Here is a 27,215-nt window from a genome sequence, read left to right as displayed (position 1 = left end):
GATCATCTTTGTTTTTAGATATATTTGTCCCACGTGAAATGTTTCCCTCTATTATATTCATTTTAATTACTTTAGTAGATATCCCATCTGACCCAGAATATTTTTGTTTTTTAATTATGACCTAGCATTTTTCACATCCTTTAAGATATTCAGATTTTTGGTGAAGTCGAAGTACTTCATACTGATAACCTACTATAACAACATCTGCTTCAACCATATTTATGAGGAATTCATGTATTTGCTCTGATATTTCAGCAGAATATATAATAATGTCATCATTTAGTTTAATTTTAGACTGTCTAATTCTGTTCTAACAACTAACTGCACTGATTCTGTCTTACTTTTATGATTTAAAATTGACTTAGTGTTTGTCATATGCTTCATTGCCTTCACAGTATGATTTTATACTGTATTACATATTCAGTAACATATCTATTTTATTATAGTTTATTTTATTATCAAGTTGCCTCCTTCTGTCAGCTTATTGCTATGAGGGTAATCCCAAAAGTAAGGTCTCATATTTTTTTATAAGTACTTAGACCTGTTTATTCCTACAATGGGTCACATCACTTTACAGCTTGAACATTTAGATATTTTTTGACATAATCACCATTTCTGTTGCTGCATTTTTGTAGACGCTGTGGCAGTTTTTGTATGCCCATATCATACCAGCTTGCCGCCATGCTCTTCAGAAAGTTATGAACCTCTTCTTTCACCTCACCATCGGAGCTGAATTGCTGGTACCATAATTAACACTGACAGGTACTGTGGGACTCTGAAAAAACTCAAACGGGCAATTCAGAACCAGAGAAGAGGAATGTTGAGTAAGGGCATACACATTCTCCATGACAACACTCGCCCACACATCACTTGGCAAACCGTTGCTCTCCTGCAACAGTTTCAGTGAAACATAATCACCTACCAATCCTATAGTCCTGACTTGACACCCAGTGACTATCACCTGTTCTCTAGGTTAAAAGAACATTTGGCCGGAAAGCGATTCAGCTCCAATGATGAAGTGAAAGAAGAGGTTCATAACTTTCTGAACAGCAGGGCAGCGAGCTGGTATGACATGGGCATACAAAAACTGCCACAGCGTCTTCAAACTTGCATCGACGAAAATGCTGATTATGTCGAAAAATAGATAAATGTTCAAGCTGTAAACTGATGTAAACCATTGTAGAAATAAACAGGTCTATGTACTTATAAAGAAATAGGAGACCTTACTTTTTGGATTACCCTCGTAAATATGATCAGTTTGTTTTTTATTAGTGTTTAATTTTATTTTTTTTAAGTTCATTTTCAGAAGGAATTTCCCTGCTCATTTCTGATAGTTCAGTGAATAACAGAGAGTGGTCAAGAGATTCTTAAATCTAAGCTAAATAAATATACATAATCTAACATGTAATTAGTTGCAGTATTATCAACACAATTTGCTGACTGTGCAATTACTCTGGTCTCATCACAGAAATGTAATCTAAAACCATGCTCTTTTATTACATCAAGAAATTTAGATGTATAATTGCTTTCAACTGCCAGTGTGTTGTTAAAGTCAAATGCATGGAAAAAAAGTATGCACAGCTTTGGGTGGTGTACAGTACTATTCAGGGATTAAATAGAGAAGTCATTTTAGGCTATGAATCAGAAGCGACATAGGAGTCCAAAATGTGATATGCACTAAATTTCTGGTCAACTGCTTACAATATTTTTTTAGCACATTTTGTATTTTTGCCCATGAAGCTGTTGTTATTTTGAAGATTTTATTTTTTCATCCATAACATAAAAGTGGTGTGATAATAGGTGCTACTTTGCTTGACAAACGTTTGTGTCTGCCAGGTTACCAAAGTTACCTGTGCAGTAGCAAAAGCCACACATCCTTTGTTCCATGTATTTGACTGTAACAGAAATAACACACTGGTAGGGGAAAGCAATTATTACACTCAACATTAAACATGCAACAATTTGATATTTGATACAATAAAAGTGATTGAAACTAGAAATGTAGTGCGATACTTTGCTGTGCATCATATTTACTTTTTTATGTACACATATATCCGAAATGCAGCCACAAAATGTGCATAAAGTGACACCACTGAATAAAACCGCTTGTGGTAATACATTAAAGCTAGTTATTAGTATGTTTGGTTGTTGTGCAGGGTATTTGAAAATGCTGGCACAGAAGTTGGTTTGACTGGCTGTGTTTACGCAATGAGACTTGGGCAACGATGGCTGGAGCTCCACGAGGGTCGTGATGCACAGGTAGTGCGGGCATCAGATGTTCGTGAATGTGGTCTCAGCCCTTGTGCTAACCTGCCGTGTCTCCATGGTGGATCATGCAGTGTTGTAGGAACTGACAATTACACTTGTTCATGTCATCATGATTTTACAGGTTACACCTTCAGTTCTTTCTTATAAATTTAATAACTCTATCATATTGTGTTACAAATATTGTAATGAATACTAACAAAGAGATAGAGGTGCTGGCCAGTACTTACCACAGCTCAGTACAGCCGATAAATACACAAAAAACAACCTGGGTTGTGAGTAACTAAATCCACTTTCCTTTCTTTCCCCTCTCTCCTCCCTGATGAAGGAACATTTATTCCGAAAGCTAGGAACTTAAATTTTTGGTTGTTTTTTGTGTATCTATCGGCCGTACTGAGCTGAGGTAAGTACTGGCCAGCCCCTCTATCTCTTTGTTAGTATTTGTTTCACATCTTTATATAAGATTTTCCATTAATTATTTAAATATTGTAATGATCTTCTTATATGTGCCTTCTCCACATATGCCACGAAAAGCTGCAGTAACCTTATGTATTAATACCATTTAGAAAGCAAGTTTCCCTAGGGCCATACAGAGAAATTAAACATAGCTGGCTGGAAAGATACACCAATTGTTGAGTTATTCTTCTTTCTATGCAAATTCCGCTAGAATTGAGACTCTTGTGTGGCTGACATATAACAGAATAGAACCAATGTCTGATAGCTAGTCATACATTTTCATCATTATGAAAATGATTACTTGGTAGGCAGATCTTTTTAGGTTTCAGTGCATCAGTCTGTAAAAATGGAACCCTTCTAGGATCACTTTCTTGTCCATCTGTCTGTATGTCTGACTGTTAAGAACCTCTTTTCTCAGGAATGGGTAGACATATCACGTTCCAAGCCACATGTTAATGTCTATTGTCCATTGGTAGTGTCAAGAATTTAAGCTGCTAAGTCAATTCAAGTCTGTCCATCAAGACCCATTTTCCTCATGAACAGGTTGGCTTGTCAAATTCAAATTTATGTCACTCACTAACATCTATGTCCCTTGGCAGGGTAAAAAATTTAAGCATCTGAGTGAATGCAATCAAAATATTCGGCCATTTATGTCACATATTTTGATACTCGGAAACTCACTCATGAAAAGGGTATGCCCCATTGATGTAGAATAATGAAATTTGACAAAAAGTAAGGTTTCGTAGAATAAGTAAAATAAAAAACCTGAAAATGGTTAAACTGTAATATAATGAAAAGGATAGATTGCCACTCACCATATAGTGGAGATGTTGAGCTGCAGAAGGCTCAACAAAAAGACTGCTGAAAAAGTAAGCTTTCAGCTAAAAGGCCTTCTTCTGAAATGAACAACATACATGAGGAGGAGCACACACGTGCCCACACACACACACACACACACGCATGCACACACACACACACACACACACACACACACACACGCATGCACACACACACACACACACACACACACACACACACACACACACACACACATACACACATATATTCATGCAAACACAATTCACACACATATGACCACTGTCTCTGGGCAACAAGAAAGAAATCTTTTGGTCAAAAGCGTATTTGTTTAGCAGTGTATTCATTGTGCATGTCTGTGACTCAACATCTCCACTATATGGTAAGTAGTAGTCTATCATCACAATACTGTCATTATTGCATCCTGGATTTAAAATTGTAATTATATCACATAAAAATATATTTTTGCCATTAGAATGTCCATTGCATTCATCGTCCATCAAAAGCATTATAGATGAACTTTACTGCATGCTATTACTGCATGCTAATATAAAATGTAAGTTGCAGTCATGTTTTAATAAGTAAATAAACAATTTTTTATTATATCTTCTGTATCTACATGTATAAACTGAAGTGCCTTGCTTGCTTCTTTTTGGGTGTCCAGGCTAGTCTGAGGAACTACTGTAGAAATTTTGGTACAGTCCTGGAACTCCCAGACCAATATCTTCCCAGTACCTAAATCAAAAACGGGCAAAAATCAAAGACATTCTCAGTTCCTAGCATGGATGAACTATACACATACACACATAATTATGTTTGCACAGAACCCTCAGTGTACAAGTCCTACTTGAAAGAGTAGTTGGCCCACTAGCTGGTGCTGCCATAGGTCAAACAGATATCAACTGCATTTTTTAAAATAGGAACCCCCATTTTTTATTAAATATTCATGTAGTACATAAAGAAATATGAATGTTTAGTTGGACCACTTTTTTTCGCAACAATGCCTGACAACATGCGTCATCGCATTGTCAATGCATATGCGAACATTATGGAAGGCGAACTACTTGCTGTTGAGAGGGACGCCGTTACACGTATTTCCAAATGCATTGAGGTCGACGGACATAATTTTGAGCATTTATTGCATTAATGTAGTATTTACAGGTAATCATGCTGTAACAGTATGAGTTCTCAGAAATGATAAGTTCACAATGATACATTTCGCACATTGGAACAACTGAAATAAAATGTTCATACGTACCTACGTTCTGTATTTTAATTTAAAAAACCTACCTGTTACCAACTGTTTGTCTAAAATTGTGAGCCATATGTTTGTGACTATTACAGCACCATCTATAACAAAGTGAAAAAAGTGGTCCAACTAAAACTTTCATATTTCTTTATGTACTACACGAATATTAATAAAAAATGGAGGTTCCTATTTAAAAAACACACACACACAGTTGATGTCTGTTTGACCTATGGCAGCACCATCTGGCAGGCCAACCATAGCGCCATCTGGTTTCCCCCTTGAAGCTAGACAAGTTTCGTTCGTTGTAGTTTTTTTGTTTGACGCATATTTCATGAGATATTTGGCCCCATCACAAAGATTCCAAGACTTACCAAGTGGGAAAACGCCGGCAGACAGGCACAAAAACAAAGATTCCAAGACTTACCAAGCGGGAAAACGCCGGCAGACAGGCACAAGAACAAAACACAGAAACACACACACAGAATTACTAGCTTTCGCAACCGATGGTTGCTTCTTCAGGAAGGAGAGGGGAAGATGAAAGGATGTGGGTTTTAAGGGAGAGGGTAAGGAGTCATTCCAATCCCGGGAGCGGAAAGACTTCCCTTAGGGGGGAAAAAAAGGACAGGTGTACACTCGCGCACACACACACACGCACACATATCCATTCGCACATACACAGGAAGTATCCTGTTATAGGATACTTCCCGGGACTGGATCAGACTCTGAATGTGGCTCTCCAGCAGGGATACGACTTCCTAAAATCCTGCCCCGAAATGAGATCCATCCTTCATGAAATCCTCCCCACTCCACCAAGAGTGTCTTTCCGCCGTCCACCTAACCTTCGTAACCTCTTGGTTCATCCCTACCCTCTGGCTCCTACCCTTGCAACTGCCCCCGGTGTAAAACCTGTCCTATGCACCCTACCACCACCTACTCCAGTCCTGTAACCCAGAAGGTGTACACGATCAAAGGGAGAGCCACGTGTGAAAGCACCCACGTGATTTACCAACTGACCTGCCTACACTGTGACGCTTTCTATGTGGGAATGACCAGCAACAAACTGTCCATTCTCATGAATGGACACAGGCAGACAGTGTTTGTTGGTAATGAGGATCACCCTGTGGCTAAACATACCTTGGTGCACGGCCAGCACATCTTGGCAAATGTTACACCGTCCAAGTTATCTGGATACTTCTCACCAACACCAACCTATCCGAACTCCGGAGATGGGAACTCGCCCTTCAGTATATCCTCTCTTCTCGATATCTGCCAGGCCTCAACCTCCGCTAATTTCAAGTTGCCGCCGCTCAAACCTCACCTGTCTTTCAACAACTTCTTTGCCTCTGTACTTCCGCCTCGACTGACATCTCTGCCCTTACTCTTTGCCTGTAAATATGTCTGCTTGTGTCTGTGTATGTGCGGATGGATATGTGTGTGTGTGCGAGTGTACACCTGTCCTTTTTTCCCCCTAAGGGAAGTCTTTCCGCTTCCGGGATTGGAATGACTCCTTACCCTCTCCCTTAAAACCCACATCCTTTTGTCTTTCCCTCTCCTTCCCTCTTTCCTGAAGAAGCAACCATCGGTTGCAAAACCTAGTAACTCTGTGTGTGTGTTTGTGTGTTTTATTTATTGTGCCTATCTACCGGCGCTTTCCCGCTTGGTAAGTCTTGGAATCTATGTTTTTAATATATTTTTGTGACTTACCAAACAAAAGCACTGGCAGATCGATAGACACACAAACAAACACAAACATACACACAATATTCAAGCTTTCACAACCAATGTTTGCTTCGTCAGGAAAGAGGGAAGGAGAGGGAAAGACGAAAGGATATGGGTTTTAAGGGAGAGGGTAAGGAGTCATTCCAATTCCGGGAGCAGAAAGACTTACCTTAGGGGGGAAAAAAGGATGGGTATACACTCGTGCACACACACACATATCCATCCACACATATACAGACACAAGCAGACATATTTAAAGGCAGAGAGTTTGGGCAGAGATGTCAGTCGAGTTGGAAGTGCAGAGGCAAAGGTAGTGTTGAATGACCGGTGAGGTATGAGTGGCGGCAACTTGAAATTAGTGGATATTGAAGCCTGGTGGATAACGGGAAGAGAGGATATATTGAAGGGCAGGTTCCCCTCTCTTTAGTTCACATAGGTTGGTGTTAGTGGGAAGTATCCAGATAACCCGGACAGTGTAGCACTGTGCCAAGATGTGTTGGCCGTGCACCAAGACATGTTTAGCCACAGGGTGGTCCTCATTACCAACAAACACTGTCTGCCTGTGTCCATTCCCACATAGAAAGCGTCACAGTGTAGGCAGGTCAATTGGTAAATCACGTGGGTGCTTTCACACGTGGCTCTGCCTTTGATCGTGTACACCTTCCGGATTACAGGACGGGAGTAGGTGGTGGTGGGAGGGTGCATGGGACAGGTTTTACACCGGGCACGATTACAAGGGTAGGAGCCAGAGGGTAGGGAAGGTGGTTTGGGGATTTCATAGGGATGAACCAAGAGGTTACGAAGGTTAGGTGGACAGTGGAAAGACACTCTTGGTGGAGTGGGGAGGATTTCATGAAGGATGGATCTCATTTCGGGGCAGGATTTTAGGAAGTCGTATCCCTGCTGGAAAGCCACATTCAGAGTCTGATCCAGTCCTGGGAAGTATCCTGTCACAAGTGGAGCACTTTTGGGGTTCTTCTGTGAGAGGTTCTGGGTTTGAGGGGATGAGGAAGTGGCTCTGGTTATTTGCTTCTATACCAGGTCGGTGGGGTGGGGGGTGGTTGGTGTCTTTGATGAAGGATGGGAGACTGCATGTAATGAGTTGAAGGTGTTGATCTACGAAGGCAGAGATACTTTCTTCCCTTGTAACTGCCCCCTGTGTAAAACCTGTCCCATGCACCCTCCCACCACCTAATTCAGTCCTGTAACCTGGAAGGTGTACACGATCAAAGGCAGAGCCACGTGTGAAAGCACCCACGTGATTTACCAACTGACCTGCCTACACTGTGACGCTTTCTATGTGGGAATGACCTGAAGAAGCAACCGTCGGTTGCGAAAGCTAGAAATTCTGTGTATGTGTTTGTGTGTTTTATTTATTGTGCCTTTCTACCGGCGCTTTCCCGCTTGGTAAGTCTTGGAATCTTTATTTTTAATATATAAGGTGGAAGTACAGAGGCAAAGAAGTTGTTGAAAGACAGGTGAGGTATGAGCGGCGGCAACTTGAAATTAGCGGAGGTTGAGGCCTGGCGGATATCGAGAAGAGAGGATATACTGAAGGGCGAGTTCCCATCTCCGGAGTTCGGATAGGTTGGTGTTGGTGGGAAGTATCCAGATAACTCGGACGGTGTTACACTGTGCCAAGATGTGCTGGCCGTGCATCAAGGCATGTTTAGCCACAGGGTGATCCTCATTACCAACAAACACTGTCTGCCTGTGTCCATTCATGCGAATGGACAGTTTGTTGCTGGTCATTCCCACATAGAAAGCATCACAGTGCAGGCAGGTCAGTTGGTAAATCACGTGGGTGCTTTCACATGTGGCTCTCCCTTTGATTGTGTACACCTTCCGGGTTACAGGACTGGAGTAGGTGGTGGTGGGAGGGTGCATAGGACAGGTTTTACACCGGGGGCGGTTGCAAGGGTAGGAGCCAGAGGGTAGGGGAGGTGGTTTGGGGATTTCATAGGGATGAACCAAGAGGTTACGAAGGTTAGGTGGATGGCGGAAAGACACTCTTGGTGGAGTGGGGAGGATTTCATGAAGGATGGATCTCATTTCGGGGCAGGATTTTAGGAAGTCGTATCCCTGCTGGAGAGCCACATTCAAGGTCTGATCCAGTCCTGGGAAGTATTCTGTTACAAGTGGGGCACTTTTGGGGTTCTTCTGTGAGAGGTTCTGGGTTTGAGGGGATGAGGAAGTGGCTCTGGTTATCTGCTTCTGTACCAGGTTGGGAGGGTAGTTGCGGGATGCGAAAGCTGTTTCAGGTTGTTGGTGTAATGGTCGAGGGATTCAGGACTGGAGCAGATTCATTTGCCATGAAGGCCTAGGCTGTAGGGAAGGGACCGTTTGATATGGAATGGGTGGCAGCTGTCATAATGGAGGTACTGTTGCTTGTTGGTGGGTTTGATGTGGACGGATGTGTGCAGCTGGCCATTGGACAGATGGAGGTCAACATCTAGGAAAGTGGCATGGGATTTGGAGTAGGACCAGGTGAATCTGATGGAACCAAAGGAGTTGAGGTTGGAGAGGAAATTCAGGAGTTGTTTTTCACTGTGAGTCCAGATCATGAAGATGTCATCAATAAATCTGTACCAAACTTTGGGTTGGCAGGCTTGGGTAACCAAGAAGGCTTCCTCTAAGCGACCCATAAATAGGTTGGCATACGAGGGGGCCATCCTGGTACCCATGGCTGTTCCCTTTGATTGTTGGTATGTCTGGCCTTCAAAAGTGAAGAAGTTGTGGGTCAGGATGAAGCTGGCTAAGGTGACGAGGAAAGAGGTTTTAGGTAGGGTGGCAGGTGATCGGCGTGAAAGGAAGTGCTCCATTGCAGCGAGGCCCTGGACGTGCGGGATATTTGTGTATAGGGAAGTGGCATCAATGGTTACCAGGATGGTTTCTGGGGGTAACAGACTGGGTACGGATTCCAGGCGTTCGAGAAAGTGGTTGGTGTCTTTGATGAAGGATGGGAGACTGCATGTAATGGGTTGAAGGTGTTGATCTACGTAGGCAGAGATGCGTTCTGTGGGGGCTTGGTAACCAGCTACAATGGGGTGGCCAGGATGTTTGGGTTTGTGAATTTTAGGAAGTAGGTAGAAGGTAGGAGTGCGGGGTGACGGTGGGGTGAGGAGTTTGATGGAGTCAGGTGAAAGGTTTTGTAGGGGGCCTAAGGTTCTGAGGATTCCTTGAAGCTCCGCCTGGACATCAGGAATGGGATTACTTCGGCAAACTTTGTATGTAGAGTTGTCTGAAAGCTGACGCAGTCCCTCAGCCACATACTCCCGACGATCAAGTACCACAGTCGTGGAACCCTTGTCAGCCGGAAGAATGATGATGGATCGGTCAGCCTTCAGATCACGGATAGCTTGGGATTCGGCTGTGGTGATGTTGGGAGTAGGATTAAGGTTTTTCAAGAAAGATTGAGAGGCAAGGCTGGAAGTGAGAAATTCCTGGAAGGTTTGGAGAGGGTGATTTTGAGGAAGAGGAGGTGGGTCCCGCTGTGATGGAGGACGGAACTGTTGCAGGCAGGGTTCAATTTGGATAGTGTCTTGGGGAGTTGGGTCATTAGGAGTGGGATCAGGATTGTTTTTCTTCGTGGCAAAGTGATATTTCCAGCAGAGACTACGAGTGTAGGACAGTAAATCCTTGACAAGGGCAGTTTGGTTGAACCTGGGAGTGGGGCTGGAGGTGAGGCCTTTGGATAGGACAGAGGTTTCGGATTGGGAGAGGGGTTTGGAGGAAAGGTTAACTACTGAATTGGGGTGTTGTGGTTCCAGATTGTGTTGACTAGAATTTTGAGGTGTTGGGGGGAGTGGAGCTGGAAGTGGGAGATTGAGTAGATGGGAGAGACTGGGTCTGTGTGCAATGAGAGGAGGTTGAGGTTTGTTGGAAAGGTTGTGGAGGGTGAGTGAGTTGCCTTTCCGGAGGTGGGAAACCAGGAGATTGGATAGTTTTTTGAGGTGGAGGGTGGCATGTTGTTCTAATTTGCGGTTGGCCTGTAGGAGGATGCTATGTACAGCCGGTGTGGATGCTGGAGAGGAAAGATTGAGGACTTTGATTTGGGATAGGAGTTGACGGGTGTGTTCATTGGTTGAGTCGATGTATAGGTGAAGGATTAGGCGGGTGAGGGCTATGGATTGTGCTGTTTGGAACTGGTATAAGGACTGATGGAAAGAAGGATTGCAGCCAGAGATGGGAACTTTAAGTGTGAGGCCTTTGGGAGTAATGCCAAATGTCAGACAAGTCTGAGTAAATAAAATATGGGAGCGTAATCTGGCTAGGGTGAAGGCATGTTTGTGGAGGGAATGTAAATAAAATTTAATGGGGTCGTTGTAGGGATGTTGTGAGGTTGACATGGTATTGGTAGGTGGAAAGGGTAATATGAGGTTAAAGTGAAAGTAAAGAGAGATTTATATAGGGAGAGATAAAGGTGTGAAAAAAGTCGAAAAAGTGTTGGTTTGAGATGAGCTATGTTGATCATGTGCTGAACTTAGGTTGGTGAACAACAATGGGTGCAAAGGTTGGGTAGTTATGTTGTCTCCAGATCACGTTAAAGGGTGGGGAAATTCAAGAAAATTTCGAGAAATTCAAGAAAATTTCGACAAAAAAATTTTTCGAAAAAAGTTTCGAAAAAAAGATTTGCGAAAAAATAAAATTCGAAAAAAATTTTTGAATAAAATCTCGAAGAATATGTGTGTAAATGTATTCAAAGGACTGGTTATGTACTGGCAGGTTATGATAATGAGGCTAACAATTGTTTGATGAAGAAATAATAACGTGTAAACCTGTGGGAAGCTGCTAGAAAATGATCGGTTTTGTGGGAAAAACGGGAATGGAAATAAAACGAAAGTTGTTGAAAAAAACTGAGATGGTTGTGTAATGGGTGAAAGGAACTGAAGCTGTGAAATAGTATTCACGAGTTTACACGAAATGTTTGTAAACTTGGAACAATGGATTTTATAGCAGCGGTTATGTTGAAAGCGTTGAAAATTTTAGGTTATGGTTTGGAAGTAAATTACGTATTATTGAGTATAATTAGGCACACCGGCTGTACATAGCATCCTCCTACAGGCCAACCGCAAATTAGAACAACATGCCACCCTCCACCTCAAAAAACTATCCAATCTCCTGGTTTCCCACCTCCGGAAAGGCAACTCACTCACCCTCCACAACCTTTCCAACAAACCTCAACCTCCTCTCATTGCACACAGACCCAGTCTCTCCCATCTACTCAATCTCCCACTTCCAACTCCACTCCCCCCAACACCTCAAAATTCTAGTCAACACAATCTGGAACCACAACACCCCAATTCAGTAGTTAACCTTTCCTCCAAACCCCTCTCCCAATCCGAAACCTCTGTCCTATCCAAAGGCCTCACCTCCAGCCCCACTCCCAGGTTCAACCAAACTGCCCTTGTCAAGGATTTACTGTCCTACACTCGTAGTCTCTGCTGGAAATATCACTTTGCCACGAAGAAAAACAATCCTGATCCCACTCCTAATGACCCAACTCCCCAAGACACTATCCAAATTGAACCCTGCCTGCAACAGTTCCGTCCTCCATCACAGCGGGACCCACCTCCTCTTCCTCAAAATCACCCTCTCCAAACCTTCCAGGAATTTCTCACTTCCAGCCTTGCCTCTCAATCTTTCTTGAAAAACCTTAATCCTACTCCCAACATCACCACAGCCGAATCCCAGGCTATCCGTGATCTGAAGGCTGACCGATCCATCATCATTCTTCCGGCTGACAAGGGTTCCACGACTGTGGTACTTGATCGTCGGGAGTATGTGGCTGAGGGACTGCGTCAGCTTTCAGACAACTCTACATACAAAGTTTGCCGAAGTAATCCCATTCCTGATGTCCAGGCGGAGCTTCAAGGAATCCTCAGAACCTTAGGCCCCCTACAAAACCTTTCACCTGACTCCATCAAACTCCTCACCCCACCGTCACCCCGCACTCCTACCTTCTACCTACTTCCTAAAATTCACAAACCCAAACATCCTGGCCGCCCCATTGTAGCTGGTTACCAAGCCCCCACAGAACGCATCTCTGCCTACGTAGATCAACACCTTCAACCCATTACATGCAGTCTCCCATCCTTCATCAAAGACACCAACCACTTTCTCGAACGCCTGGAATCCGTACCCAGTCTGTTACCCCCAGAAACCATCCTGGTAACCATTGATGCCACTTCCCTATACACAAATATCCCGCACGTCCAGGGCCTCGCTGCAATGGAGCACTTCCTTTCACGCCGATCACCTGCCACCCTACCTAAAACCTCTTTCCTCGTCACCTTAGCCAGCTTCATCCTGACCCACAACTTCTTCACTTTTGAAGGCCAGACATACCAACAATCAAAGGGAACAGCCATGGGTACCAGGATGGCCCCCTCGTATGCCAACCTATTTATGGGTCGCTTAGAGGAAGCCTTCTTGGTTACCCAAGCCTGCCAACCCAAAGTTTGGTACAGATTTATTGATGACATCTTCATGATCTGGACTCACAGTGAAGAACAACTCCAGAATTTCCTCTCCAACCTCAACTCCTTTGGTTCCATCAGATTCACCTGGTCCTACTCCAAATCCCATGCCACTTTCCTAGATGTTGACCTCCATCTGTCCAATGGCCAGCTGCACACATCCGTCCACATCAAACCCACCAACAAGCAACAGTACCTCCATTATGACAGCTGCCACCCATTCCATATCAAACGGTCCCTTCCCTACAGCCTAGGCCTTCGTGGCAAACGAATCTGCTCCAGTCCTGAATCCCTCGACCATTACACCAACAACCTGAAAACAGCTTTCGCATCCCGCAACTACCCTCCCAACCTGGTACAGAAGCAGATAACCAGAGCCACTTCCTCATCCCCTCAAACCCAGAACCTCTCACAGAAGAACCCCAAAAGTGCCCCACTTGTAACAGAATACTTCCCAGGTCTGGATCAGACCTTGAATGTGGCTCTCCAGCAGGGATACGACTTCCTAAAATCCTGCCCCGAAATGAGATCCATCCTTCATGAAATCCTCCCCACTCCACCAAGAGTGTCTTTCCGCCGTCCACCTAACCTTCGTAACCTCTTGGTTCATCCCTATGAAATCCCCAAACCACCTCCCCTACCCTCTGGCTCCTACCCTTGCAACCGCCCCCGGTGTAAAACCTGTCCTATGCACCCTCCCACCACCACCTACTCCAGTCCTGTAACCCGGAAGGTGTACACAATCAAAGGGAGAGCCACATGTGAAAGCACCCACGTGATTTACCAACTGACCTGCCTGCACTGTGATGCTTTCTATGTGGGAATGACCAGCAACAAACTGTCCATTCGCATGAATGGACACAGGCAGACAGTGTTTGTTGGTAATGAGGATCACCCTGTGGCTAAACATGCCTTGATGCACGGCCAGCACATCTTGGCACAGTGTTACACCGTCCGAGTTATCTGGATACTTCCCACCAACACCAACCTATCCGAACTCCGGAGATGGGAACTCGCCCTTCAGTATATCCTCTCTTCTCGATATCCGCCAGGCCTCAACCTCCGCTAATTTCAAGTTGCCGCCGCTCATACCTCACCTGTCTTTCAACAACTTCTTTGCCTCTGTACTTCCGCCTCGACTGACATCTCTGCCCTTAACTCTTTGCCTTTAAATATGTCTGCTTGTGTCTGTGTATGTGCGGATGGATATGTGTGTGTGTGTGTGTGTGTGTGCGAGTGTACACCTGTCCTTTTTTTCCCCTAAGGGAAGTCTTTCCGCTCCCGGGATTGGAATGACTCCTTACCCTCTCCCTTAAAACCCACACCCTTTCATTTTTCCCTCTCCTTCCTTCCTTCCTGACGAAGCAACTGCCAGTTGCGAAAGCTTGTAATTCTGTGTGTGTGTTTGTGTGTTTTGTTCATGTGCCTGTCTGCCGGCGCTTTCCCGCTTGGTAAGTCTTGGAATCTTTATTTTTAATATATTTTTCCCATGTGGAAGTTTCTTTCTGTTATATATATATATATATATATATATATATATATATATATATATGATTACTGAACTCAGAGTTTTATTTTCGCTCTCTTTTTTTTTCTTTTCTTTTTTTTTTTTTTTTTTCAACAACTGTTGAGCTCAGTAATCATGAAGCAGTGGTTCTACACAGTGTATGGTCCTGCCTGCTCCACAAGATCATCTTATTGGGCAGTGACCATACTTCACAGTGGACAAATTCATGACAGTATCACATGCCACATCAGTTCATTGTCTGCTTGCTTATGATATTCAGTCTATACTCTAGACAGAACTAACACTAAATTTTAATTAATTTAAATTTTAATGTTCTATGTGCTTGAAAGTTATATCAGTGAGTTGTGTGCATGATGGGGGGGGGGGGGGGGGGGGGGGAATGAGAGCTGCTATTTGCATTCATGTCAATGGTCCATCTGTGGACGATAGTAAAGAGCCAGCTTCAGCATACTTCAGGCATATTCTCCATCTCCTTCCTCACACCCTTTATCTCCTTTTGCAATGTACTGGCTGGCATCTTTTCTCAATATGGGAAACTTACTTTCTAAATATTTGTGCAGTAGCCTAATGCCTGTGTATAATAGTTCATAAAAATTTTGTTATGAAATAATATGTGTGGTCATAGTGGGGTGTTGATTTATCACCTACCAATCCAGAACTGGTTAAAGCAAAGTTAGTAGACATAAGTGTAAAAAAGCAGTTAAATCACTGACAGCTGTTTATAAAATTCCATCATAGTGCTGACGATGAGCTGCAAACACAAACAGTTAATTTCAGGTACTGAAAGAAAGAAAAAGTTGCTGTAGATCGTGGACCAGATGTAATCAAAGGAGCGACAGACTAGTGACCAATTTTCATATAGCACTACACTGATAGTAATGATGTGACAGAAGTCATTAGTCAAAGATGAGAACTATCTTTCAGGAGAATAATGTACTTTCTTTGCGTATAGACTCTGTAATTAAATTATTGCTAACAAACAGCTCATTATTAACAGTACTGTACACAGCTACAGGTCTAATGGTTTGCGTCATTGCCTCCATATCCCAAGGTCCTGGGTTCAATTGCTGACTGTGTCCACTTAGGGGTTGGATGTTTATGTTGTCCTAATAATTTTAATCTCATCTTCATCACAAAAATAGGCAAATTGATGAATTGTGTCAAATAGAAAGACTTGCACCAGTCAGACAAACAGATGGAGTCTTCTGACCATTAGTGCCATACAATCTTTTCATTAAGAGTACTTTAAAATTTGAATCATAGCTGACAGCGCATTTTTAATTTAATTGTGGTACCTAGTGTCTTTCTTAATTCAGAGTAGTGATGATGTTTCCTTTGACACATACACTTTTCCTATCTCCTCATCTTCATCTTGATAAAGATATTTTAAGAAAATGTAAAAGGTGAAGACTCACTACATTTTTAAATTCGTGGTTTTTTCATCCTTTTCTCTGTGCATCAGTAACAGGTAAATGAACACTAGTTTTACCACAAACATTATCAGTGTCATAACTTTTTGCATTCTTTCTGACTAATTGTGAAATAAAACGAAGTGTGAGGTAGGTGTGTGATATGCTTCTCAATATTAATGGTATCTACTTAATACAAAATTCTAGAACTGATGATTACAGTTGTTCAAAAATTATACATTTTTCTTGAATTTGTGGCACATCCACTTTTCATCAGAGTAGGATCAAATATCCATCCAGTAATATCGATATCAATTTTCCTCACTTTTCTAAAATTATCAACTACCATTACAGTTTCTTTGACAATACTTCAGTGTTTCTGTCCTCCATCACAGCTGAAACTGCATTACTGTTCTGTTCATTAAGATCTGAATGTTAATGGGAGAACACATATTTTTATGTTAAAATCATTTTTAACACTTATAACTTTAACACTTATAACAATTTAGTGAATTTTTATTGCTGTTAATTACATATCTTGAAAACATGTTGTGTAAGACTTTTCCATGAGGCGTACAAATATTAATATACTTCAGTTACATTGAATATACAGGTATGTGCCAAAAATAGTAATTATTTGTTTATTGTAGGTGTAAACTGTGAGAACCAATTAAATTCTTGTGCATCTCACCCGTGTGCATCTGGTTCAACGTGTGAAACGTTATCACATGGAGGTTTTACATGCAAATGTCCTCCTGGCCATTCAGGGAAAACTTGTCATAAAGGTATGAATTAAATTATTATGTTATATTTGTAATCATCATTTTCTTGGGATTCTTTTAAGATGAATTACCTTGAGCCAACCTCTTACACACTGCTGCTCAGTTCCAAAAAGTAAGAAAATGTGATAAATTCACTTATTATTAATTTCTTTTAGAATTTTTAATCATTGCTGAAAATAGATAATTGCTTTTTAAAATGAAATAATGTGTACACTTACTGCCAGATAGTTAATAATGATATCCATTCTCATTAAACACTTTTGATACATGATATTTTGCTCCTACCCACCATATGTTGTAACTAATAACCGTCATAATTTCCCTAAAGGTTATCTTTAGCTAAATCAGTTGCATCACTGAACCAAGAAACAAACAGCACAACATAATTCTCATTCTTAAATTTATGATTATTATCTTCAGATTGTTAAATTATTTAATTGTATGCTCTGCAAAGGAAGAAATATTTTAATACTAATTTCTCAGATGTCCAGCTGGGTAAAATCATGAAAAAGATATGGCAAGCTGATGTCCTGACCCCCTGGTGGAGATGTTGAAAGTGAATCTACTTTGTAAGTGTCATGCTTTCCATGATCTCACTAGGCTTGGAACCTGAGTATGTTATACAAGTTCTAATTGTATCAAAGGAAGATTTAGTTGAGAGAACTAATAAATGAGACAGAAGTGCTACAGGAGGTGAAATGTGAAGTACTGCTTATAAACACATATTAAAGCGAAAGATGCATACTGCCTAGCTTTTGGAACTAATTGTTCCTTCGTTGGAGAGGAGAGGGGGATACTTTTGAGAAGGTTAAAATGGAATGGCAAGTCACTCAGGATGAGAGAGACCCAAATATAGTGACAACAAGAGTTCACAAAGCTGGAGAGCAAGGTGTCTAAGAGTATAGTTCAGAGATGGTACATGGGAAGGCAGTGTTTCAGCTCCAGTCCAGAGATAATGACAGAGAGAAGTGTAGACTATTAGGGAAAAAGAGACAAATTGTGCAGTTAACAATGCCCTCAAATATTTCTGGGACCATTCAAGATGCTGTGATTCTGTTTCACCCCAGATTAATAGTGAAAAATTCATCACTAAATGACTTATGGTCTCTTTTTATAGCTATACTAATTACAGAGGTATCAGTATCAACTTTGCTTTTTCAAATGTAACTATGATAATTTGTGCTGGTTCTATCATAACTTAAAAAGGGGCAAACTCAGTGACTTTTCTCATGCCAAAGTATAATTATTAGTTTCTGAGTAATTACCGATATTTATAACATAGAACTGATGTACCTTGAACTAGAAACCAATTGCTGTGTTAAGCTGAAGTCTGTGATTTCATACCCAAATAATCAAATACATCACAGTGTATAAGGAGGAAACAGAGCATTACACTGCCATGATACCAGTATAAAAGAGCGCAGTAAATGTACCTTTCATTTTGTCTCCATCACTCACGTGTGTCAAGTGCCGGTTACTTTGAAAAATTAATGTTCTTATTTTGAAAAAAGAAATTTCTTTAACAAACCAGGATAAACTAGATATGCTACTTCTTTATAGGAGATGCAGAAGGAACATGAGGAGAACAGACAAAGGTAATCCAACAGACAGTATGCAAGGAAAATGTTAATTCAGTAAATGTGCAAAAAGTCATCGTTGTAAGTTCACTGTAATAATATGCAGCCTGTTCAAAAAATTCCAGAACTTTGTCCACAAAATTTTTCTACACTTATCTTTTACTTATTGTGCATGCTCTCCTTCGAAAACTTTTCTTCTGCAATTGATACACTGCCCCCAATGCCATTTCCACTTCTGAAAGCAGTGTTGGTGCACCTCTTGCCGGATTGTGTGAAGTGCCATCTGCAAATTTTCTTTTATCTCATCTGTCATTGCATATCTTTGTCCTTTCAATGGGGTTTTCAACTTTGGAAACAAAAAGTGTCTGCGGGAACCAGGTTTGGAGAGTATAGAGCATGAGGCCGCACAGTGATTTTGTTTTTTTGTACAATAGTCACACACGGACAGGGATGAATATATGGGTGCATTATAATGCAAGAGCCACATTTCAAGGCCTTTCCTTCTCACATTTTCTCATAGGCATCACAACATGTCTGAGTAGTACCATTGGTTAACAATTTGTTGCTGTGGCACAAATTCATAATGAACTAATCCTTCAAAATCAAAGAAAACTATCAGCATGGCTTTAACATTTGACTTAACCTGATGAGCTTTTTTTGGTCTTGGAGAACCTCTCATGAGACATTGTGATGATTGAACATCTCATTGTCATTTGTGTGATCCATAAGCTCTTCACAGATTGCAAGGCAAAGGTCTTTTTTGTCTTGACTCATGAGCTCTGGGGCAAACTTGGCAGCAACATGATGCATTCCAAGGTGCTGTGTCAGGATTTCATGACCTGTTCAATCTGAAATACTACATACTTTTGCAATCTCTTGGACAGTCATTCTTGAATTGGCACACACAATTCCTTTGATGTTTCTGACATGACCGTTATCAGTAGACATCAAAGGATGTCCTGAACAAGTATCATCTTTAACTTCTGTCCAGCCATTTTTAAACCATGTTAACCATTTTTAACATGAAGTGTGACTTAAGTACTCATCAGCATAGGCATCCTGCATCATTTGGTGTGTCTCTGTAAAGATTTTCTTGAGTTTCATGCTAAGTTTAATACAGATGTGTTGCTCCTCTGACACTGTCATCCTGAAATTTGCAGGCTGTGTAACACAATGTTCTACTCAATATAGCACTAGACCATAACTAACAGAAATACAACACTTACACTTTTGATAGATACATATTAAATACAGGCATGTGCATGGATGCCAGACGTATTTCACTGAAACACACCACTGGTGCAAAATTATGAATATTCTGGAATTTTTTGAAAAGACCTTGTACACAAAATGTAAGGAGCAAGCCTACAACAAGTAAAGCAAATGAGACAGATGCTCTGGAACTGTTACTCGTAACCCGCATGTTAGCTCCAGAAATTGCATGCACCTTTGGTCTAAGTCAGCCCAGAATTGTTTGCACTTTGCACACAAACAGCTTCCATATGCATCATTGGTGGTGTCACTTCACCAGTAAATAACCAGCAGGATTGCAAAAGCTGCCTGCTATCCAGTTCTGAAGTTGTGGCAAGTGGACAATAGATTCTTTCTTCAAAGGATTATCTTTATCTATGAAGCTACTTGTGGTATCATTCAGAGATCACAATGCCACACTACTGGTGGCAGCTCACATTGATATCACAGACATTAGCGATGTCTCGCTGCAATCTGTAACAACAAGTGGGAAAGGCTGAAGAAGACACACCTTCTTTCTCAGCACAGCAACATCTCACACAGAGGTTGAAATAGAACCAACCATGGAAATACTCTGCCCCAGTTCGTGACGTTAGCTGAAGCAGTAAATATCATCGAATAGGACGAAAGAGTCATTCAAGGCTCAGATGTAAATGTACTTTTGTAAATGTTGAATGTTGTACTTCAAGAGAAGAGTTTGGTAATTACATCAAGTCATGCTTTAACAATCACCAACAGCTGAGAATTATCAGGCACTTCTGTGCAAAGGATTGTACCAAGTTAAATAAATCTTGTTATCATTCATGTCATAAAGTGAAGTAATATTTCAAATGTTGTAGTTCAGATGAGCCATCACCCAGAGCAATCAAAGAACCACAGTTGTGGCTGGGTGACTGTAGTTTCATCTAGCCATAACACTATCTTTACAAATCATGGAAAGCTGTATTAAAAAAATATGTATTATTGCAGTTCTGAGAATCTCCACCGACTGAGACAGGTTGAACACCAGAGTCAACAGAGTGTGACCATTTGGTAACGGATTATTGGAGACTACATCATTTGTACTTACTACACTGAAAAAACCTTAACAGTTAAAAGATGTGCATGATTTCTTACCAAAGCTAGTGGCTGTCCTAGAGGACATGCTACTTCAAATACACTCCTGGAAATGGAAAAAAGAACACATTGACACCGGTGTGTCAGACCCACCATACTTGCTCCGGACACTGCGAGAGGGCTGTACAAGCAATGATCACACGCACGGCACAGCGGACACACCAGGAACCGCGGTGTTGGCCGTCGAATGGCGCTAGCTGCGCAGCATTTGTGCACCGCCGCCGTCAGTGTCAGCCAGTTTGCCGTGGCATACGGAGCTCCATCGCAGTCTTTAACACTGGTAGCATGCCGCGACAGCGTGGACGTGAACCGTATGTGCAGTTGACGGACTTTGAGCGAGGGCGTATTGTAGGCATGCGGGAGGCCGGGTGGACGTACCGCCGAATTGCTCAACACGTGGGGCGTGAGGTCTCCACAGTACATCAATGTTGTCGCCAGTGGTCAGCGGAAGGTGCACGTGCCCGTCGACCTGGGACCGGACCGCAGCGACGCACGGATGCACGCCAAGACCTTAGGATCCTACGCAGTGCCGTAGGGGACCGCACCGCCACTTCCCAGCAAATTAGGGACACTGTTGCTCCTGGGGTTTCGGCGAGGACCATTCTCAACCGTCTCCATGAAGCTGGGCTACGGTCCCGCACACCGTTAGGCCGTCTTCCGCTCACGCCCCAACATCGTGCAGCCCGCCTCCAATGGTGTCGCGACAGGCGTGAATGGATTGACGAATGGAGACGTGTCGTCTTCAGCGATGAGAGTCGCTTCTGCCTTGGTGCCAATGATGGTCGTATGCGTGTTTGGCGCCGTGCAGGTGAGCGCCACAATCAGGACTGCATACGACCGAGGCACACAGGGCCAACACCCGGCATCATGGTGTGGGGAGCGATCTCCTACACTGGCCGTACACCTCTGGTGATCGTCGAGGGGACACTGAATAGTGCACGGTACATTAAAACCGTCATCGAACCCATCGTTCTACCATTCCTGGACTGGTAAGGGAACTTGCTGTTCCGACAGGACAATGCACGTCCGCATGTATCCCGTGCCACCCAACGTGCTCTAGAAGGTGTAAGTCAACTACCCTGGCCAGCAAGATCTCCGGATCTGTCCCCCATTGAGCATGTTTGGGACTGGATGAAGCGTCGTCTCACGCGGTCTGCACGTCCAGCACGAACGCTGGTCCAACTGAGGCGCCAGGTGGAAATGGCATGGCAAGCCGTTCCACAGGACTACATCCAGCATCTCTACGATCGTCTCCATGGGAGAATAGCAGCCTGCATTGCTGCGAAAGGTGGATATACACTGTACTAGTGCCCACATTGTGCATGCTCTGTTGCTGTGTCTATGTGCCTGTGGTTCTGTCAGTGTGATCATGTGATGTATCTGACCCCAGGAATGTGTCAATAAAGTTTCCCCTTCCTGGGACAATGAATTCACGGTGTTCTTATTTCAATTTCCAGGAGTGTACATAGATGAATGTGGCATCAGCACAATGGGTGTCCAGCTCACTATTTGCTTGTGGCTGGATTAAACATCAAGGCATTACCAGTTTCTGCTCATTTGCTTCATTTCATGCCATTTTATTTTTTCTGTGGGGCAAAACCAGAGGAGACAAATTTGCAGAAGTTCTGACAAGTATTTAAACATTTAATTATTGCAACATGTGCAATGACATGAAAGAATTCTCTTCAGTCTGTTCAGAAAATCCTTGTGCCAGTGACTACAAACACGTATTACAGCAGACAGTGGCAATTTTGAACACTGGAGAGGTGAATGAAATTTTAAGGAGTGTTTGTGACCACACTCTTTCATGATTTTCCATTCCTTGCTGTTGCTGATACAATTTTGCAATGTAAGTGTGTCTCTTGACATTAAACTCATGACACAAAATTGGTATCTAACAGTCTTTATACCTCAGTCCTCTGTTTTACAAATCCATTTAAATTTCGACATGCACTTACAAATTCAAGGCTCTGGCAGAAAAAGAGCAGAACCATTACCATAGTTAACAGGTGAATCATCCTTGGCTGCCACATCCAGTGCCTGTCAATTGGTGAGTCAGTCCAACCATACATAGCAGAGTGTATGTAGCAACAGTTTTAATTTAAACTTTTTTCCATTATTCTTCTTTTGTAAGTAAACAGGGGAGCCCGTCACCCAGATGTGACAGTTCCCTATAAGTACACTAACTTTTGCATAAGACAGTACTCAGTTCCATGTTCAAAACAATTAATTCTAAAGTCCTAAATATCATCATTTCCTTAAGATCATCTATCAGATTTAGAAGAGTGAAGTGCCATTGAAATCAACTCTAATAGAACTATGGAACCTGCAATAGAAATAACAGGCTGTAGGTCATTTAGTGGTGGGATACACACTCACACACTGCTTGACAGTTGCTAAGGAACAATTGACACTTGCTAAAGAATTGCTACAAAACAACCGACTATTCTACAGAACACCCAAAAAATGTGACAATAATAGTAAAAGGAGATGTAGAGAGGGAGACATGTCAGCTGCAGCAAAGCTTGTGCACAAACACACTGTACACATTCAAGTTCATACAGTACAGCATTTGGTCAAGGTTGTTCTAGAATCGATTAGTGTGACATTCCATGTAGTACAACAACATGCCTGCAAGACATTATTTGAGTGAAACTTCCTGGCAGATTAAAACTGTGTCTCCGCAATATCCTTTCTTTCAGGAGTGCTAGTTCTGCAAGGTTCACAGGAGAGCTTCTGTGAAGTTTGGAAGGTAGGAGACGGATACTGGCAGAAGTAAAGCTGTGAGTGCCGGGCGTGAGTCGTGCTTCGGTAGCTCAGATAGTAGAGCACTTGCCCGCGAAAGGCAAAGGTCCCAAGTTCGAGTCTCGGTCGGGCACACAGTTTTAATCTGCCAGGAAGTTTCATATCAGCGCAGAGTGAAAATCTCATTCTGGATTATTTGAGTGCTTAATATTGTGGCCAAGCTGTTGGATGGCTCAAAGCTGGTCAAAGAATCACTACTGTGACAACAGTATGGGTGTGTCCGGAAGTGTCATCTTGTGATTACATCATAATAATAGAAATTTTATTGTCATTCAGCATTACAGCAACAGACAACGTCAGGCATATAATACAATATAACTGTTAATTCAGAGAAATCAAGAGGCATGTCATTAACACTACAAAATTATATTACATTTGAAATAATCATTTATGTCATAGAATGGGTGAGCAACTAGTCATTCGTATAGTTTTTGTTTGAATGCTTGTTCAGGTAGTTCTTGTACATACTGTGGAAGCTTATTAAATAATTTGTGCTCCATCAGTTTATAACTGTTAAGTGACTTTGACAGTCTGTGGTAAGGAGTATAAATGCATAAGCTCCTTCTTGTGTTGTATAAATGTATATTTTCTCTACGTTTTGCTTTCGGAAACTTCTTTTTTGTGTGAAGTAAAACATAGTAAATATATAGGTTTATTACAGTCCTGAATTTTTGTTCACAGAACAGTGGTTTGCAGTGTGCTTTATATGGAGAACCGGTAATTATTCTAATGGTTTTCTTTTGTTGTATTAGGATGTCATGCACTGAAATCGAGTTCGCCCAAAAAATAATACCATGTGTTAGGATGCTTTGGAAAAAAGCAAAATATAACGTTCTAACATAATTTTGAGGTACACAGTCCATAAGTTGCCATAGCAAATAGCACTCTAGACAATTTACCACTGATATATTGTACATGTTGACCCCAGGATAATTTTTCATCTGTATATACCCCTAAAAACATAACACTACTAGAATCATCTGATGGAGGCTTGTCTTTTAGACAAAAAAAACCATCTGCTACATTTTGTTATCATTTTCAGTAGACAGCCATTTGCTTTAAACCAATAGGATGCTTGAACCATTGTCTCTGCAACACAAGCTTTGAGGCTACTGAAATCATTACTACAATGAAGGAAAGTTGTATCATCTGCGTATAGTACTGTCATGGACTCAATGAATGATTGCAGATCATTAATCATTATTAGGAACATAAAAGGCTCCAGTACAGATCCCTGAGGTACACCTATTTTAACTAATTCTCAGGAAGGGCAAGAAGTTCTATGGAAGCAGTTATGAGTCATTGTGAGGGGCCTGTGCTTTTCAGCATTTTTTGCAGCTGAATCAGTGTACAAGGAATGAAAACATTGGAACAACTTTATATGTTTCATCTATACTAATCCTTAATTGTGCTATTCATCTCTCTTTTCCCTAAGCTGTACTTCTCAGTCTGTCCATACCTTTGGATTGAAGCTGCCACAGTGTTTTCCAGTGTATTATTCCTAACCATCTCTCTCTTATTCCTCTCCCTTCATCTTCCTCATCCTTACTACAGGTGGGTCCCTCTGATCCTGGGGTCTGAGTGACCTTTCCTTTCCTTTTAACCTTCCCCAATGTATCCCTCTCTCCTCCCCAATGAAGAAACTATTAGTTCTGAAAGCTAAGTAATGTGTACCTTTAATTTAATATGTGTCTGCAGCAGTACTACACATTTTGTCTTTTGAAGAAAAGTATTGGCTTGCGACCCATCTTGTAATTTATTAGACAACATGTTATAAAAGCCAACATGATTGTATAAAGATATATTTGCATATATTAATTGGATTTATTTATTATGTTAACTTGCATTCATAATACACAATTTATGTTAGTATATTGATGGTGTTTAAATCTGTCTCTGTAACTGTAAAAGCATATTTAAAAAAAAGGAAAAAAATAGCAACTTTAATTTAAAATGCCCTCAATAATTACAAAGCCTTGTCATCCCATCTGGTAAGTCTCCCCTGATCCCATTTCTGTGCAACTTTTCTGAACTCTTTCCATATCCTACACCTCAACAGTCCTTTTCTTTAACTCCCCCAATCCCTCTTCCTTCCTCTTCAACCCTTCTGCTGGAAGAAGGAGCCACTGGCTCTGAAAGCTTGCAAATTTTAATATCTTGAAATGTGTGTTCTCCTGTCACCACTTGGTGAGTAGATTTTTTTTTATCTATCCAGTTACATCACATTTTCAGTAATTATAAAGCAGCTATGGACACAAATGCCACATAACTGAGGAATATGTTAGCATATTTGCTGTAGCAGATTTAGACAAACTCCTAAGGCAAAGCAATTGCTGCAGTTTTTGATCAGTCAATCAATGGTTTTATTCTATCTTTTTTATTTATGTAGATCCCTTTCATAGGAAGTCTTGTATATCAAATTTTGTCTAGTTTGTGATCTTGAGAATTTATTTATAGTAGCTTTAACATTTATGTCACTAGAATTAAATTATTTTTTTGTCACCTTCAAGTTTCTCCAGTTACCAACAGTTTTCTGCATCTAAATTCCACAAGCCACTTTACAGTGTGTGGAAGAGGAACTGTAGTGTCATATTTCTCTAGGAAACAATACACCAGGAATCTTTTTCATTAATCATTCATTCATTCATCATGTTCCATAAGCCTCATCATGGTGTGGAATGAATCGACTTATACATTAACAAAATCAAGTCAATTCTTACAAATTTTCTCTGTACATTGCATTAGAAATAAAACACTACCTGATAGTATTTACCAGTCACACCCCACCACCCATCACAAACATCGTCACCACTCATGTTTCTTTCAAAAGTAAAATTTCCATGTATAAAACAGCTTCAACCGTCTGATTACACAGGCCAATACCGGAAAAACATTTTGCTGAAAATATCTTTTGCTTGTATTTTTTAGGGTGGGAAATACAAAAATGATACTTAAAAAACTGTATCACGCACCATTTCTTCACATTTTATAGTTAAATTCATTAAATTAAGCGATTTTTTAAAGAATGTAGTTAAAATAATTTAAAAAGGAGGTGTAATGAATGTAGATGACATTGGTAGCACTGCTGAAAAACATTTGTGTCATAAAAAGGTCAATTCTATATTTGTGTCAACAGATGGTGTTTTGTTTATTGTCAATCTAACCTCACTTTCCCATTATCTGTTCATGTGCTGAGTACAATGTCTAATCATGGTTGTAAAAGCTCTGCTGACAGTTTTTGTTATATTTGTGGTGAATTTGTGATTAAGAAACACCAAAAAACACTACAGACTTTGTGAAAAAGGTTTATCTACCATACTTTGGATCTGAACTTGGTATTCAAGATAAATCTTGGGCACCAAATAAGGTATGTTATGTGTGTGTTGAAGATGGACCAAAAAGGAGAAAAGAAGCCTTTAGATTTCCTGTTGTTATGATACGGAGAGAGCCAATAATCTCGCAATCACAACATTGATGCCACTGAATAACACACATTTACTTGTGAACAGAGACAGATATCACTGTCACTACTATTTTTAAAAAAATTTTGTACTTTTAGTTATATTTCATTTCCAGTAATGTATCTAACAGTAGGCTACCTCATACAAAACTTGTTCACTACAAGATTTGTAAATCAAGTGCACCTGCCTGACAAATAGCAAAATTTCACAATGACTGTTACAAATTATGAAAAGGTAAATATACAAAACCAAATTTTTAACCACACTCTTTCTTCAGAATTGATTCAGAAACATTATAGAAT

The 27,215-nt window shown here is 41.3% G+C and overlaps 1 protein-coding gene across 1 annotated transcript in view; it reads left to right on the top strand.

Moving 5' to 3' along the window:
* LOC126353876 (agrin-like) overlaps positions 1–27,215 on the top strand; it is a 342,153-nt gene that overhangs the window by 255,720 nt on the left and 59,218 nt on the right. The window contains exons 18-19 of the mRNA XM_050003066.1: positions 2,157–2,389; positions 16,572–16,706. Of these exons, the coding sequence (XP_049859023.1) occupies positions 2,157–2,389; positions 16,572–16,706 (368 nt within the window). The remainder of the gene's footprint in view (positions 1–2,156; positions 2,390–16,571; positions 16,707–27,215) is intronic.

Source organism: Schistocerca gregaria, chromosome 3, assembly GCF_023897955.1.
Source record: "Schistocerca gregaria isolate iqSchGreg1 chromosome 3, iqSchGreg1.2, whole genome shotgun sequence".
NCBI lineage: Eukaryota > Metazoa > Arthropoda > Insecta > Orthoptera > Acrididae > Schistocerca > Schistocerca gregaria.
Note: the sequence above shows the minus strand (reverse complement) of the source record. Positions and strands in the feature narration are given on the sequence as shown.